This window comes from Clavelina lepadiformis, chromosome 6, assembly GCF_947623445.1.
Source record: "Clavelina lepadiformis chromosome 6, kaClaLepa1.1, whole genome shotgun sequence".
NCBI classification, from domain to species: domain Eukaryota; kingdom Metazoa; phylum Chordata; class Ascidiacea; order Aplousobranchia; family Clavelinidae; genus Clavelina; species Clavelina lepadiformis.
The window spans coordinates 4,660,049-4,678,209 of NC_135245.1; the positions used below are offsets into that span (position 1 = coordinate 4,660,049).

The 18,161-nt window shown below is 36.1% G+C and overlaps 2 protein-coding genes across 2 annotated transcripts; both read left to right on the plus strand.

Annotated features, from left to right (window-relative positions):
• Positions 1–2,987: 2,987 nt before the first annotated feature.
• LOC143462874 (uncharacterized) lies at positions 2,988–7,329 on the plus strand. Its single transcript, XM_076961179.1, has one exon. The coding sequence runs from the start codon at positions 3,896–3,898 to the stop codon at positions 6,464–6,466; it is 2,571 nt and encodes an 856-aa protein (XP_076817294.1). The 5' UTR covers positions 2,988–3,895; the 3' UTR covers positions 6,467–7,329.
• Positions 7,330–11,504: 4,175 nt separating this feature from the next.
• Positions 11,505–14,999, plus strand: LOC143461916 (uncharacterized). The gene has a single exon (XM_076959858.1). It carries the CDS (start codon positions 11,617–11,619, stop codon positions 14,194–14,196), a length of 2,580 nt encoding a protein of 859 aa, XP_076815973.1. The 5' UTR covers positions 11,505–11,616; the 3' UTR covers positions 14,197–14,999.
• The last annotated feature ends 3,162 nt before the right edge of the window (positions 15,000–18,161 follow it).

Consider the following 18,161-nt stretch of genomic DNA (forward strand, 5'->3'; position numbering starts at 1 on the left):
ATAGCCTAAATTGACCAGCAAAAGACAGAATGGGTAAACCTTGTTCATCATATAATATATTAACTTAGGCAGATTTAACCATCATTGCATACAGTTTAGTTGGTATTATAAGTTGCAACTATTTTACCAGTGTAGTTAAACTATTTCGAACTGGGCAGCGGCAGATATCAGATTTTGGAGAAGTTTATTTTCAGTTTTACTGTGGTCTAGGCCAAATTTTGAACTATTTACTTTTAGCTTGATACTTCAACACGACCATGATGATCTCTATCGTCGGTTCTTCGCATGACTTAAACCTGGCTCTGATTCCAAATCATTCAATCCCCTGTTTACAAAGCTAGCCTTTGTGCAGTTTTTTTTGTGACATATTTTTTATTGGTTTTTACATCATATTGCCCAAATTTCAAACTTTTTTCCAGTTTAAATAAAAAGACCTAGCGTCGTTAATGCATTGCAGCTGAGTATCGAACACAAGCCATGCACAAAGTTTGCTCAATTGTTTCAGATGTTACTCTATGTTTCTACATTCAGATAAATGTCTACGAGCACACAGGTCCAGCAGTGCATAGTTTTATTTTTGTATAGTTCCTATTCTACAACCAAAAAACCATACATAAAAATTACTTAACTCAAACACAACTAGAAAATTTAAAATCACTTTTAAAATTCTAGGTGTTTTAATTTTGCACTCGTGGTTCCAAAATACTTTTTTCAAGGAATTACAGTCAGTCCCGGTACTCCGTACTTTTCGTGTGATTAGTTAAAATTTTAACAAGTATATGTTTAAAAAACACATGTTAATTACTCCTTAATAGCAATTGTAGCATCTGTTGATCTTTTTTAATCTAGAAGTGTCAAGCAAAATTGTGAACAAGTAACCTTTACCGCGGCAAATATTGCATTTACTGCATCATCTTTTACACGAAAAGTGCTGTCTGTCCACCTCTTTGCATAAGAGATCACTTCACAAGATTTAATTGTCTATATTGTTTTTTCAGATTGACCCATCGACAGTCTTTGTTGTCGATGGGTTCATCAGAATTGTGTCCCAGTGATACAGCATATGTCGCAGGAATATTTTTGCAGCACCTGCAAAAAAGAATAAAAGGATTAATACAAATTTTTGTGTTTGACGCAGAAGTGAATATAATCAATTTTAAGCAATACATGAAGAAATGAAATCGAGATTAGGTGTTACGCTGCTCACAGTTATAGTAAAATATGTACAATTTAACACATTAAGCTTGAGTGATGATGAAAACAACTTGGTTAAAGTCTTCAATCACATAATTTAAAAAGTTTTTGGAATTGGACTTTATTCAGTCCCAGATTGGAAAGTTTGCTGTTCTTGGGTGAGAAATCCCCTCTGCAACATTATGAAAGAATAGTCATTATATGCCCAATTAATTTTATTCCTCCCCCGCGTTCACATTCAAATATTGAGTGAGTTTTTACTGGTTGGACGATGATGGTCACTTCTCTCCTGTCAACTCATCTTATAACAAAATTTGTCCATGGATGCTTTTTAAGCCCCTCCCAAAACAGTCCATGGACACTTTATCAAATCCACTATTTCAGCCTATGCCATAACTTTCCATGGACACTTTCCTCATATCCGCTATTTAAGCTTCTCCTGCAATCGTCCATGGACGCTGACACAAAAATCGTCCATTTTCAACCGTCCATGGACGATCCGCGGATTGCGTCGTGTCCAGGTTTTACCCAGTCCCGTTTTTTAAGCCTATCTCAAATCAGTCCATGGACACTACATCATATCCACTATTTAAGCTTATCCCATAACTGTCCATGGACACATTCATCATATTCACTATTTAAGCTTATCCTAAAATCGTCCATGGACGTTTTTTAAGCCTATCTCAAAACAGTCCATGGACACTACATTATGGGAAATGGGTGTGGTGGATCAGTTTTTAGACTGGCCTAAACCAAGTCTGACTGTTTGACTCCGCTAATGATTGTTTTTGACTCCGTTGCGTTTACTGTCTCTATATTGCTTCTTAAATCAACACCAACTTCATAAAGTTTAGTTGTTATATTGTCCGAATAAGTTGTATCGAATTAGCAATATTTACACCATGATCCCACTTTCATAATAATTCAGTAATAACTTCAATTCAGCAGAACAAGGGAAATAACTCAGAGAAGAGAGAATTTCCAAGAGAGCGATTTAAATCCAACACTTGTTTTATATACTAAAATATTGACCAATGAGCGAGTGCCAAATTAACTGCTATCACACGTGTACATGTGTCCATGTTATTCTAAGCTTTTCATCACAAAGAATTCAAATCGATTTACACCAGTACAGAAAACCACTTGACACACTTACTACATCACATGTTGGTTTGAAACTACGATTGTGATTAAAGATACTAGAACAATACCTGCTACCATAAAACCACGTGTCGCATATATTGTACGTTATCTGAACGTTTCATCAAGTACACTCAAACTTTACCCCGTGAAAACAATACTATTTGAAATACTTCAATCTGCGTCAATATGTCGGTTAGAATTCCTTGTTTGAATAAGAGCTTGCACGAAATACGAAGCTTTTGCAAACATTACATTATCTAAACTGGAGAAAAATACAAAAACTCATACAAAATGCCAATTTATATAAATTATTGCAATTATTAGGATATCACGAACGCTACAACATCATATCCACTATTTAAGCCTATCCCATAACTGTCCATGGACACTTTCATCATATTCGCTATTTAAGCTTATCCTAAAATCGTCCATGGACGTTTTTTAAGCCTATCTCAAAACAGTCCATGGACACTACATCATATCCACTATTTAAGCCTATCCCATAACTGTCCATGGACACATTCATCATATTCGCTATTTAAGCTTATCCTAAAATCGTCCATGGACGTTTTTTAAGCCTATCTCAAAACAGTCCATGGACACTACATCATATCCGCTATTTAAGCCTACTCCATAACCGTCCATGGACGCTTTCCCCTATCCGCTATTTAAGCTTTTCCTAAAATCGTCCATGGACGCTTTCCTCTATCCGCTATTTAAGCTTTTCCTAAAATCGTCCATGGACGCTTTCCCCTATCCGCTATTTAAGCGTTTCCTAAAATCGTCCATGGACGCTTTCCTCTATCCGCTATTTAAGCTTTTCCTAAAATCGTCCATGGACGCTTTCCCTTATCCGCTATTTAAGCTTTTCCTAAAATCGTCCATGGACGCTTTCCTCTATCCGCTATTTAAGCTTTTCCTAAAATCGTCCATGGACGCTTACGCAAAAATCGTCCATTTTCAACCGTCTATGGACGATCTCGAAAACACTGCTTTAAACTTATCCTAAAAACCACCCGTGGACGCTTTGTTAAAAAAGAACTGATTTAACCCTATTTCAACAACCGTCCATGGACGACTAAGGGAAAACGTCGGTTTTGCGTAAAAACGTCCATGGACGCTTACGCAAAAATCGTCCATTTTCAACCGTCCATGGACGATCCGCGGATTGCGTCGTGTCCAGGTTTTACCCAGTCCCAAGATACTCTAGTTTTTCCTGTTGTATGGTTGCGGTTGAAAGGCCGAGTGACACTTGCTTTAACGAAAAAATACTGATAAATAGCATGTTCATCATTATTTTGTTGTTGTAGCACAAGGAGAGGCTTTTACTAGTAGGCCTACCTATGATTTGTGTAAGTTTTTATTTATTATTGCATTTTGTTTGATTCATTGACTGAACACAAGGACAACCCTATCTGACACAACCAGGCCTTGATAACTGTTGCAATCTTTTGGATAATTCTTTGGAGTGGGATTAAGGCTCCAGTTACCAGTACGGTAACCCACTACTAGTTGACCAGTGGAAAAGTGTTTAACCTTCTGTACTAAATGAACAAGAATGGCAATATGGATAAATCAAATAAAGCAACCCATAGAAAGTTTCTATGAAACAAAAAAGTACCAATCTCTTCTTGAAAATGCATATGATCTGAAGACATTAATCTTACACTGTTATGGCTTGCCTGGCGCAGGAAAGTCAGAAACCTTGCTGAAACTTGGAGCCATATTTCCACATAGGTTTACATCAGATGATAAAACTATAAAATGGCAGTTAAACTTCAAGTCTAGTAGTGATGATGAGCGGAAAGAGCTAAAACAGCTTTTAGATGACATGAGGGCAAATTCCTATTTTCAAAATGACATCAAGTATCAGGAAATTATTAGAGGCATGGCAAATAACATTGCTGCCCCCTTTGTGGATGCACTGCAAGATTCGGGTGCTCATATTTTGCTAATCATTGAGGACAAACGTTGTGACACTAAGTTTCTGACCGACCTCATAAGATGTGTTTCAAATCGTCAACCCACACAAAACAAATTTCACATTTATATGGCAACTCGTAAAAAATCTGCAGTGAGCAACTACATAGATTTATCGCAATGTCAACACACTATACAGGAAGAAATAAACGGGTTCGATCAAGAAGAAGGAATACGCTTTCTTCTGCAAGATTTTTCCGGTCTCCAAAGCTTACAGGTTGACAGAAAACCTGCAAAAGATTTGTTTCATAGATTTAGTGGCTCTCCGCTGGCACTCCAAATTGCCAAAGCTTACTGCAAAAAAAATCTTGTAACTTTGTCTGATTATCTTGAATACCTTGGTAAAGGATTGATTGGGAATGATGCCAAAGTCTTGGAAAAATATACTAAATCAACTATAGCAATTTTTGATGCCATAACAAAGCCTTTTGAAGTGCAAGAAAATTTGAACAAGGGTGCCATGGAAATTATGCTTTGGAAAGTTCTGTCCTGTTTGTCATACTTACACCATGATCGCATACCCCGCTCTATCATTGAGCGTTTATGTCAAGCATTTAGATCCACAGAAACCGATACAGTTGATCTTCAAAATAGGATTGACTCAGGAGAAATAATTACAAAGCTAATGGATTATGCAATGTGTAGCTTTAATATTACAGAGGGTCTTGTAACTTTTCATGAAGTAATAATGCATGCAGTGAGGCTCGCTCAAAGCAGAAATGGTCTAAAAGAGTTTAATGCCCTAAATTGTCTTGTATGTGTATTTTCTGGTCTTATTGTAAAAGATTTAAGACAAAAAGATACCTACTTTAAGATGTCGCAATTGATTCACCATGGACAAGTATTACTTGACAATGTGAACCAGAACTTGTCTTTGTCAAAAGGAAATTTTTTTGAACATTTGTTAGTAAGAATGGTCGTTAGTCATCTTTATGAAACGTTTGGAGCAATCTTTTTGACTAGATCCGACGCAGTTCACAACCTAAGTGATAGATATTTTGAAAAAGCTTACAAGATCATTTGGAATGACAACGACGATAACGACTGTCTATTAAAACCTATGGAAAGTGGTAGAACATTAGAAGAAATAGCTCATCGTGTTGTTGAACAATGCTATGAAGCTGGAAAGGAACTTCCACCTGAATTTATCACCAAATATGAGTCAAATATTCTTAACTTGAAAGATTGTGGTAAAAATGAAATAAATTTTTTGAAGAAAAACTGGACCCTAGACTCGTTCCAATTTGACAATATTGTTGAGCCTTCAACTACAACAACTAACACTTGTGACCAAATCAAACATCTCCGAAGAGGTGGTTTGTTCCTAAAAGAGTTATGTCAACAGAAGGTGTTCTTTGCTGAGAGACTGGCTTCTATTTTACATAGTTGGAGCCGTGTTATTCTATATAAAGACTGTCCAGACGTAGAAGCCAGTGACATCTACCTGTGGAGATCTTCTCTGGCTAGAGCCATATGTGTAAAATGCCGTGAAATTCATAGAATAACTCTTCTTACAGAATATATAACGATACCATCGGGTAAAATTCCAATAACCCTTAAAACCAAAAAGAGCGTTAGTGAGTTGTACAAGGTCAAAAGGTTCTGTGAAAAAGCACTTGATGCAAACAATGAGGGTGCCAACATTGAAATGTATGACCATGGATTAAAGAAAGAATACTATGGTGCAGCGCATCCCTTGAAAAGGATATCAATGTTGGGACATTTAGTCAGAATTTATTCAAGGCTTGTAAAGTGTGAGAGTGAAGATTTCAGAGAAATGGGAAACAAACAGTGTGCTATTCTTCTAACGATGGCAAATCAATACATCAATGAATTAGCTAATGCTTGGATGTGGATTATTCATTGTGCCAAATACTATGCAGGTAGTGGACAACTTACAGCATCGTTAGAATGTTACAAAAATTACTTTAGTCACAGACAACACATTAAAGAGTCATCTTCATACAATGGGCACTCATGGGCTGTATACAATTTTGCCAGAACAGTCCTAGTCGGAAAATGTCTGAAGTATCGAGATGAAGCAAAGACAAAATGTGTAGAAGTTCTTCAACGTTCTGAAGAAATTTCTCCAGAAATACGGCATAAAATTCAACAAAATTTAAAATGCTTAGATCAGCTTACTTTATAATCACTGATTGATTTTTACTTGTCGTCTATTAGGAACGTATACATTGTGGTTTTTTACTTGCCAAATATTTGCAACAACTTTCAGAGACTGGCCTAACATTCAGCAATTGGCAATAGTTAATTTTACAATTCCTAATACTACTCGTTAATTTACTTACGCCTTTCACTATTGTATGGATGGAGATGCATTTTTATAACTAGGACAGAATAATAACACTGTACCGCCAGAATAAGTTTGAAATATTTCCATCGAACCAATTGTTAAAAATTAATCGAATTCATCATTTTCTGTATCTTTTCTATACTTAACTATATATGATCTTGGTCATACTCCAATAGTTTAATTTTGTTCTCATGTTGATCTTATTCCTTAGATGATATTATTTTATTATATAACTCACCATAACAGGTGGCAATTTTATACTCTTCAATGAATTTATACCTCTATGAGCTATGTTTTACTTCTGTTTTATTTCCATTCAATTTCGTTTCACATTCTAAGTGCCGTTATAATAAAGCTTTAGATGCATTTTCTTTGCTTTTTGAGATATTATATTATCATCAATTTTGGCATTTTTGCATATCATGTTTTCGATACATCATTTATTTCTTCATTGCTTCTGGGGAAGCGAGAAATAGTTTTTCTTGTCCAGTTTTACGTTGTCTTCAAGGTGTTAAATTTGTCGGCCAATATTTTTCAAAGTTTTTGCACTGACCTGTTTTGCATTAAATTGCTTGTTTTTATGCACCTGTAACAGGCAGTATGTTTCAAATACTTTAGCAAATATTTTTGTCGTGTTTTGGTTAAGTTCATGTATGCGAATCATGGCACTCGTTTGTTGTAATAAAATCATGTCAACAGTCGATCTTGCTCCAAGTCAGTGCCTCATAATGTGGTCATTCTACTGGAGCAGTGGTTCTTAAACTGAGGGGCGCGAAAAATGACGACTCTGTATGAGTTATGAACTTATGACTAAACATGCTTTCACAACCAAGGTGGACTGTTTCATTGGATGCTTTCACTGCTGGATTGATTACTTCACAACGAACCTCAATGGCTGTCGGTCGATTTGGTTTCCAAAAAGTGGCCCATTGATAAAAGTTGCAAATAAATTATTGGTTTTGGATTTTGCAACAGGATGGGGCGCAAGTCTGAAAAAGTGTTGAGGTAAGTTAATGCATGTTTTTTTATAAATACAGCCTACCCAGGCAAAGTTTTTATAAAAAATACAAGCATTTGGTGACCTTAATAGCCAGCAACGTTTATTTACACTCGATCCTAGGTATCTCCAGTGAAAAGACTATATTTATGAAAATACAATACAGGGTATTGCCCATTGCATTGCCTTTTTTATGCTAAAATCCAAAACATTCTTACTTTCTCACATAATTCGAGTCCCCAACTAGCAGATTGCTAAACATAACTTAGCCTGATATCCATATAGGCAATACCGCGATACTATAGTACCGAATTACTGTATCTCGTTACTTTTTCGGTACCGATATAGGTACCGTCGGTACTTTTGAAAAAAGTATGGAATCTCCGTACCGAATTACTTTTTTCAAGAAAGTTCGGTCGGTCCCGGTACTCTGTACTTTTCACGCGATAATTTCGAAACTTTAACAAATATGTTTTTAAAAATACATGTTAAATAATCCTTAATACTAATTTTAGGAACTTTTGATCTTTTTTAATCTAGAAATGTCAAGTAAAAATGCAAGTGATTAACGTCACATATGTTTTGATCTGGAGTAACCTTTACCGGGGCATAATAGCGGCAAACATTGGATTTGCAGCAGCATCTTTAAACACATAAAATACCGGTACCGAACTAATTTTTTAAAATAGTAACGTCAAGGGTGTGTTGCAGGAAAACCAAGAAATGGGTGCTCAAAATTTTCTTTCGTTAGTATTTTTCAAACTCGCATTAATGTCCATTCATAACAAACAGTAAAAGCTACAAAATGCTTCGTGCTCTGAGGAAAACCGTTTCCAGCTGTGATAAATTTATCACTCTAAGAAAGTGGTAAAAACCCGTAATCCGTAAGTAAGTATAAGTATAGTATATATAAGTATAAGTAAGTACCCGTAAGTATCCATAATCATGACGATATTAAACCAGCTAATGGGAAAAAAATGCAAAAAGGATATTTAGATAAATTGATACACCAAAATATTTCCATTTTGTTAGAAGTCTAAATCGGTGTTGATGAACAGTTTCAAAACCGGGATTGAAATTAAACAAATCAAAAGCGTATGTTTCGGTCAGAGGAGGCACCATAAGACAAGCTCGAGGACCAGGCTCGAGCGAGCTCAATTCAATTCAAGTTGTAAAAAGGTTTTTATTAGTCTGAGGTTAAAAACATCAATAGGCCTACCATATCATACAAAAAGCCTTCAGTCGTAAAACTAAACTTATTACTCTGGCGGCATTTGCGAAACGGTCAAATCGTAAAAATAATACTTTATTACAAACTTGTAAGCTAACGAAGGCAACTTCAAAACGTAATAAGTCATTGGTTAATCTGTTGTTAGTTTTTCGATGGAAACACAAAAAGGCAGATACAATTGGTGACGCGGTAAGTGAAAGATGAGAAGCCCTTTGTTTCATCAAAGGAAAACATCTCCCACCGTTCTGCGAAAAAGGTATCGTGGGGTTGGTGTCGCAACTTCGTGATGACGTTGTTGCGCTATGCTAAAGTTTCAGTACCGTAGTAGCTGTATTGTAAACAACCCTTGATTGTAAAGCGCATCTAAAAGTGCAGAATAATTTAATTAATGTAAGCCGCATCTATACGTGATTTGGCGTTCGATCGCTTACGCCTTACGCCATCAAACATTTAGATACGTCGTCTGACACTTAAAATGTTTAGTCCGCACAGAACAATTCACACTATAACATCTGCGATTGCAAAACAAAAGTTATCGTTTTACCCACAGACAGAGCGCTAGCACCGAAGAAAAATCTCGTTTAAACCAACGAACGGGTTAAAGGAGTTTTGTTAAAGAAGTAAAGCCAATTAAAAAACTTTATGCTTCGCTACAATCGAATAACTACCTATGTGGTAAAGTGTACAACCGTTTTGGGCGATCTTTCGGTTCCGCATTTAACCTTTATCGTGAGGTCCCCTTTGTTTGAACAATGTGGTGTTGTCGAATAATGTCCTATGCTTGATCGAGTTTCATTGCGTCGATCTTTTACCGCTACAGCTTTCAGGCAAACAGTATGAAGTCAACTTTAACGGGGCAGGCTCAAGTAGTCGAGGCTTAATCTAAACATCAATATTATGCTACTATTATGTTATGAGTGTTGCTTAAAAGCCGTAACTTTCAGTTAGCAAGTTGTACTTCAACAGTAGACTAGCGTCAGACTAAGAGTAGATCATACATATAACAACAGCTGAAAGGTATCACAGAGTCAACAATTTCATAAGGAGAGGGAAATAATAATAATATTATTACCGGTTCAGTAGTCTGGTTAAGTAGTAGTCAAAGCATGAACTCGCAGTTATGCGAATTGAGCTTAATGTCGGACCGCGCAGGATTGTCATTGTCTTGGCCACTATCACTATCGATGGACAGCTCACAAATCGGGCTGCTGTAGCATAAAGTTGCGGTAGCCTACGTGGAACTCAGTTTCACTACAGCTATTTCAATAGTTCGTTTTATAATAATAAAAATTTTTGTCCGTGAATTTGCTTGCAAATTAAACTTTAAAAAACATTCGTTCTTTGGTTAAACCCAAAGTCTTGCAGTCAACATTAAATATATTAAACGGTACCGTTCACATTTAACCTTCGTGGCTACATCCTGTTTGGTTTGGGAGAGACCAGCAAAAGATATTGCAATTTATATTAACCTGTGTCGTTGCGCTAGCGTCAGATTTAAAACTTCATAGTTACAGACACTGACAATTTGCAGAGCTGGGCAACCGATCTTATAAAAAAGAAAGAGCGCATTCGTTTTGCTCCTCACGCTACCGTTCTTTTCAGCAATTAAAAAATATTTTCGCTCCGGCCCATTTTCGAAAATCAATCACATTCGTATGTTGCAAATTTGACTGTAAAAACATATGTCTAACTGTAGCCTAATAATTGCTCATCATTATTTGTTGTAAATGACAGAAAATTTCATGGAATCCGATGTTTAAAAGTTTTTATCACGCCTGTCAAAAGCAAGCAATAGAGTGAATAGACGGATAGACTCCATTCAATATTCAATACAGTATTAAGAACCTTCTAGAATTGTAGATGCCGACGTTCAAAAATTCAATATTCTTCACTTTCGTGGCATATATCAGTTAAGTTATTAAATAACAACACTGTGAAGCAAATGACGATCCTATGATGACAACTCGGCACATCACATGCTTAATGTTCCGTGTTGTAACTTATTGACATTAACTTTTAGTGTCAAAAGTTGTGCGTGCAATTATTCTCAAAGCAGTCATTTTTATTCACTACATAAACTTTTAGTCTTATAGCAGTCCAAAAACTCAAAAAAAATATTAATCTAATCATTCGTATTTTATCCATTTTATGTGTTCGTGCAGCGTTGTCTGCATAAAAGAGCGATGAGTGAATAACCCTTGTGGTTCCACTCTTACACAGCTCTGCCAATCCGCACAAACATATTTCACCATTAACTTGATACTAATGCAGTACACTATAGTGTACATAGACATTATTTGCAATGTAAATACTTCATAAACAAGGTCCTTTCAATATGACAAGAAATTGCATTTTAAAACCGCAGCTTTTGGAAAAACCACTTCTTCTCCGTTTTGTAGCGCTCTTCAAACTTTGCTTTCACCTCCCGCCTGGCTTTTCTTCAGCCTGCTGCGTCTTGGAAACCTTTGACAAACTCTTCGAGTTAAGTCCAATTGTAAACACTACTGATTCTTAGATACATAATTTGTAACAACAGTGAACAGCAGATTTTCTGTAATGGTAGTATTTATTCCTGTTTCATAATTTATAAAACGACATATGGTTATGAAATGACTTATTTATAATTAATTGACTACTGTTGTATTTGCTTGTTTCATTTCACAGCTACTGGTTTTATTGAAATAGTAAAAGTGATATACATGGAAATATAGGCATCAAGTTTCCCGATTTCTCATCGCAAAATTGTACTGTTCTAACAAAATGTCAATTTATCGTGTGCAACAACCTACAGCAAATTTTCTGGCCACAGAACAGTTTAATACTATCCTTGGACACGCTCAAGAAAATAGCTGTTGTATTCTGCACTGTCATGGATTTCCCGGAACAGGAAAGTCTCAAATTTTGCTTAAACTTGCTGAATTATTTCCATACACGGAACAGAAAAAACCTTCTGTAAAATGGAGTATGCATTTAGATAACAGTGGTACCAACCTTAAAGTACAGTTTAAGATGCTTTTGGATCGCATGCATCAACTTGCACTCATATCTACTGGTGCAGATTACTATCAAGAGATTGTGGAAAGCATAGATGAAAACGCCAGCCGTCCTTTTCTTGATGCCCTTCATAGCTCTAAAATTCCAATTCTAATACTTATTGAGTGCAAGGTAAAGCTTTCTTCAGAGCAAAAGAAATTCCTAAAAGATTTTCTTCTTGCTGTTGGCAATGACAGCATGTCCAATGGTCAAGGAAAGGTACATATTTATATTGCCAGTCACAGAAAGTCTGATATTTTTGAGCATCAAGAGTATTACCACATACCCTGTTATAAAATGGAGTTGGTAAAAGGTTTTGAAATCAACGAAGGAGTCAGATTTCTACTCGATCAAGAGGATAACCCAAATGAGGAAATTAAAAACGCCGCAAATGAGCTTTCACAAAAATTCAGCGGTTCTCCATTACGACTTCAACTTGCAAAATCTTACTGCAGGAGGAAAATTATCGACTATGCAGACTACTTGCATATTCTTAGTGTCGAGTTTGATCACGGACCCATGAATATACCAGATGATCCTGTGAAAGACATCACTACTGGAGTTTTGGAAGCAATTACACTACTCTATCCAATAAACAGAAGATCTGAAAAAGATGCTGTTCTTGCTTGGAAGGTTCTGTCATGTTTATCTTATCTCCACCATGATTGCATTCCAAAATTTGTTGTGGAAAGATTTTGTCAAGAGTTACGTGATGATGCAGGAAGGTTTTCAACAAACCGTGATGTTGAGGTTTTTAACAAGCTGGAAGCCGGTAACATCATCAGATCACTGCTGGATCAAGGATTGTGCAACCAGAATGACGAGAATGAGATAACATTTCATAATATCGTGATGCAAGCAATACACCGAGAGCAAATGAATCGGCCAGGTGAAGAAGGTTTCGATCCATTGAAGGAAGCAGCTTGTATCATAGCTGGCTTTGTAACAGGTGATTACCGTGAGCAAAGTGTCAAAAGTAACATGTGCAAATTGTTACCACACGGAAAGGTTTTGCTTCAAAACCTTGAAATCAAAAAAGATCAATATAACGGAGCAGAGGCATTGATGATGTCAATGATCATGAGTCATCTGTATGAGATATTTGGATCAATCTGGCTCGCTCCATCAGATCGTTCATTCCATAAATCAACATGTGACACCTACTTCAAACGAGCAATAATCCAAATATGGACCCACAAAGATGCACACTATTCTCTCATTTCAGACAGCTACACTGGATCATTGGCAGTAGATGAAATTGCCAACTTTGTTGTAGACGAGTGTGAAGAAGAAGCTATATCTCTCCCTGCAGATTTTGTTCAAAAATATGAAGCGAGTGTTTTAATACCAGATGATGCAAAGCTAAACTTTTTAAAGGACAAACTAAGTCAGAATACTCAACAGTTTGTCAAAAATTGCCTAACATCACTCACTGCAAATTTCCAACTGGTTGCTAAGCTACGGGATGATAACGTGTTTTTGAGTGAGAGTAAACACAGGAAGATATTCTTTGCAGAAAGGCTTGCTTCCATACTGCATTCCTGGAGTCTGGTGTACATTTACACCGATGAACATACTTTGGAATCTTGGAAACAGTACAACTGGCGCTCTGAAATGGCCACTGCAATATGCCGTAAATGTCGTGAGAAGCATGGAGTTCGACTACTGACGGAGCATATCACAACAACATCCTGGTCTATTCCAAGCACACTTAAGGCAAAAAAGAACAGTTGTCAAGATTTACTTCGTCTAAAAGAGATGTGTGAGAAACAGCTTGACAAAGAATGTGAAGAGCACTACTTGGACATGTACAACCATGGTTTGCAGAGTGAATTTTATGGGCCTTGGAAAATATACAAGCAGATATCTATGCAAACATTTCTGGTGAGAATTTATGCAAGACTCCTTGGCGGTCAAGAAAAGGACCAACAAATCAAACAGCTGGCAGATAAGCAATGTTCCGATTTGGTGAAAATGACAAAAGAAAAGCTTTCACAATTGTCTTATGCGCCAGCAAGGTTGATATATTGTGCAAAATACTATGCTGCTACCAAGCAGTTTCCAGAAGCTCTTGAGTGTTACAAGCTTTACTTTGAGGCAGCTAATACAGATGATCAAACCCCAAAAGATCCATGGGCGGTCTGCAATTATGCTCGTACAGTGTACCATGGCAAAATCTCTTCCAAAAAAGATGATGCTATCAAGCAATGTGAAAATGTACTGAACTCTAATGTAATCTTCCCTGGAATACTGCATGCCAAGCTTAAAGATGTGCTCAAAAAACTGAAGGAAGACTTAAATTCATAACCTGTTTTAGCACTAATAGTACTACCAGTATTAATAGTACTGTTATCAGTAATATTATTAAGGGTATGCAAACTAACTATTTATTGAACAAGAATACAACTGAACTTTACAAGTATTTCTACAGCCAAGTTCAAACTAGGATTGAGAAAGACTGTCGGATGCAGTCAAGCTGTTTGATACCGCATGCACTAGCTTATTAAAGGGGCATTGTGCCATGCCCCTTCACAAACACAATTTTGGGCACCATAGGCGTTTTTATGTCTTTCTTCCTTTTTGGTCATCACATTTTCTTATACATGCTTACATATCAGCTTTTTCCTAGGAAAATATATTCAATAAACATGAGTTAGACAGCATGAAAATATTGTACACCATAAATTACAAGCTATTGTATGTATAATATTAAAATACATTTCAGTTAATGTTGTTTTATAATGTTTTGACATAGAAAGGTATAGCTAATTGCATATCGACAATAATAATAAATTATATAATTCCAACGCTTCTATTACTCTCAAGGCATAAGCTGTCCGACCATGCCGGTAGCTTTGAAAAACTTGCATAAAATTTCCTGGCAAGAATTCATGCGGTGAGCCCCGTATTGTGGTTGTATTTATTTCATCGTGATATATTTTTCAAGAGTTAGTGATTAAAATGCTGGCATTGGCTGTATATTGCAATTTCATTTACGCACTATAATTCATTCTACTAAAACTCAGTCCAACGATCGTTGTTATTTTTCTGACTCAAGATGACATTGTACATCAATCTGTTTTATAATAATCATAAAATCAATGTCAACATTTGTGTTTATTGTTGTCAAGCCTAAAAGACAGCCGACAGTGACAGTCAAGCAGAATTCAACTTGACATAAATCTTGCAAGCGGTCGGGCTTATACCAGCAGTCAAACATAAAGACAAATAAAATGCAGTGACTGCTACGCAACGTCTGCAATCAGGCTATAGCAAATCAGTATGGGCATTTAAACTATTAAAGACCTTTTGAGAATTAGCAAACTTTGCTCAGAACTAACCTTTATCCATGTGCTGCAATTCGTAACTAGTTCAACTACACACCACCTAACTGCTACAAAGTGTAAAAATCTTGATCTGCAAATTGTTTGGGCTCCGCGAATTTTACAGGACAGTGATTATTTCACCGACAGTAGGTTATGTGGCCAGAAGTTAAAGATAGACGGTTAGGTTAGGAGAATTGGTATCCAAAATCTTGATTATAATTATTCAAGGTATAATTGGAATTAGGTTTAGACTGGAAAGTAGTTTTAGGCTGGGTTTAGTTTACTATGTTATTAATTTTCGTTAGGTTAACAAAAAACTATGAAAAAAAAAGCTTTGAACGTACGATTTTTTCAGGTATAACAGTGACAGCCATTTTGCATGTTTGCAAAATAGCCACAGGCAGAAATTAAAAAACTCCCACTATGACTATAGGAAGAGTATATGTTTCAGAAAAGAACCAAAATCTTTGTTTATTTCTTTATGTAGTAAAAGTACCAAAAATGCAATTACTCGAAATCTGCCGCATGGGGCGCCATAAAACTTTGCATAGGCTATGTAAACTGGGCTTGCCAGAGAGACTGAGACTACCTCATACTGCAATATGACAATAACCACATATCTCTAGCTCTCGTTACATAAGCCCAAAGCCAAAAATGAATTTTTCAACCTAAAATACATTGGCCTTTTCCCCTTTTTCTTGTCAAATTTTATCTAAATTCTGCAGGCGACCTGGAACTTTGAAACAAACCATCTTTTAGGGTAATTCCCAAAAACATCAATATGCTACTCTCTGATTAGTTGGAATCCAAACCAGATAACATAGAAATCCGTAAACAACTTTTTTAAAGTCGTAACGACGTACATTTATATACTTAAAACAACTTTTCTAAACGCTCGGCATACTTTTCTCACTATTATTACTTAGACTGACACTGTCAAAGCTCAAAACTAACGGAGAGAAACCAAATCGCGTCTTAGCGTTTCAGCATTTTTCAAATCTATTTGTACAACGTTACATCCACGTTGCCTCACCTTTTTTAAAGGTATTTTGAGACAATTAATATAAATTTTGTAACATTTGGTAAATAGCTTTGCAGGCTTTCGTTTGGCCAGCTTTGTTCCACTAAAGTCTAATAAAAATCAAAAAAGTAATTCACTGTTTCACTCAATTATGCAAACAACCAGCGCAATTTTTCAAACTTAGCCAGTTCGTTATTTTAATTTTTGTTATTTTCCGCCTTTTTAAAGCGATTGGTGGCAGCAGCTCTCCAATACAGCTTTTAATCATGAAATTTGTAATAAAATGTTCGATGTTAGATCAATGGAAAGGATCTCCCTGTGTGAAGTAAGGCTCGAGAAAGTCGATTATTTTCAAATCTGCTTATTGTCAAGAGAATAAGAGTATGGACTTGAGCCATTCTCACACATACGGCCCAGGCCGATAGACCACCACAAAGAATGTTAACCTGCAATATAATTGCTTTCCAAATGCGTGACGGAAAGTAGAATTAGCTGAATGAGGTTTTAATGCTACGCATTTTTAGAAAAATGTTTTACACAAGTCAAGTGGCAGCCAATCGTATTAAATTGCAAACTTACCTTAACTAGTCTATCAAATGATAACCAATAGCAGTCAGCAGGCGATGATAAGCACCGGGGCCTCTTTGCGCCAATGCCAGTGATGCAACTGCATTTGACCTAGGGATGGGCCGATACGAACCCAAACCCGAATAGATTCGCCGAATATCGCCTTTATGGAAGATTCGGGCGAACACGAATACAATATTACTTATAAGTCTTAAATTTACTGACTTTTGTTAAAATGATGATCTAGTTTCCCGACAAAGCTAAACTAGAGTCAGAAGTACTTATAATGAAGGTCGTTTTCGTAACGATTTTGCTTTTTCAATCGTTTTTTAAACATTATTTTTCGAAAAAAAGCGATTTGTTTATCGATTACATCATGTTACAAGCAAGACTTGACAAATTTTGGAGGAAATTTTATTGTTTGGTTCCAATACGAATAAATTCGGGATTCGTTCGTGTCGACCTTCATGATATTCGGGTTCGCACGAACCCGAATAATCTTCCTCGCGGCACATCCCTAATTGGACCCCACGCTTTTCAGATTCCCGCACTACTTAGCACCAAAACCAAAATAATAATTTCACTTTATTTTGTGCAAATCATAGTTTTATTTCTCAATTTGTTCTCGAAAAAGAAAGGTTTAATGAAAATATATCACACAGCAAAACTTTGATGAGCTCTCATTTGCAAATAGTTAATATTTAGTTAACGTTGCTATTAAGCTTAATATTAAGTTATTTAAAATCGGCCAGGACAATTGGAAATCGTTATCAGTTCTTGCATTGGGCCTTGAGCTTGCCACGGCCGGCCCTGAATAGGCTTTATAGCCAACCTACAGTGAAATGACATCAGGTTTAGGCTACTTCCATTTGATTTTTTATTTCCTTTTTAAGTTCTGTGATTTTATTGTTAATGAACTTTTATCCAGTTTTGGCTAGGCTACATTTCCCACATATTTTTCTGAAAGTATAAATATATACCCAAAAATAAAAAGAGAGCATAATCTGGCGGCAAGCATCCAGTGTATTGATGGGTTTTAATTTTAAAAATAAAAAACTCTGTACGATTTTTCTGTATATGAAGCAGAAATATAATAATCGTTCGACAGAATGCATTTGTTTTAAAGAGTTTTGTAACACGCCGTTGCGGTACAAGTCACGAAATTAAAGTGTATAAGTTATAAAAAAGTTTTAAAATGAAAAAAAACAAGTTTAAAGAAATTTACGGAAATAAGGTAAAGTAATTCCATACTAAATCCAGACAATAAACCCAAAACTAATATTGTATAGTTATATTTGTTCCTCCTATATATTTATGTATAACTTATAAAGAAGTTTGTCCTTGTCCTGGTTAATCAG

Excerpts from the sequence above, each read along its gene's own strand:
- LOC143462874 (XM_076961179.1), top strand. The coding sequence starts at position 3,896 with ATGGCAATATGGATAAATCAAATAAAGCAACCCATAGAAAGTTTCTAT.
- LOC143461916 (XM_076959858.1), top strand. The coding sequence starts at position 11,617 with ATGTCAATTTATCGTGTGCAACAACCTACAGCAAATTTTCTGGCCACA.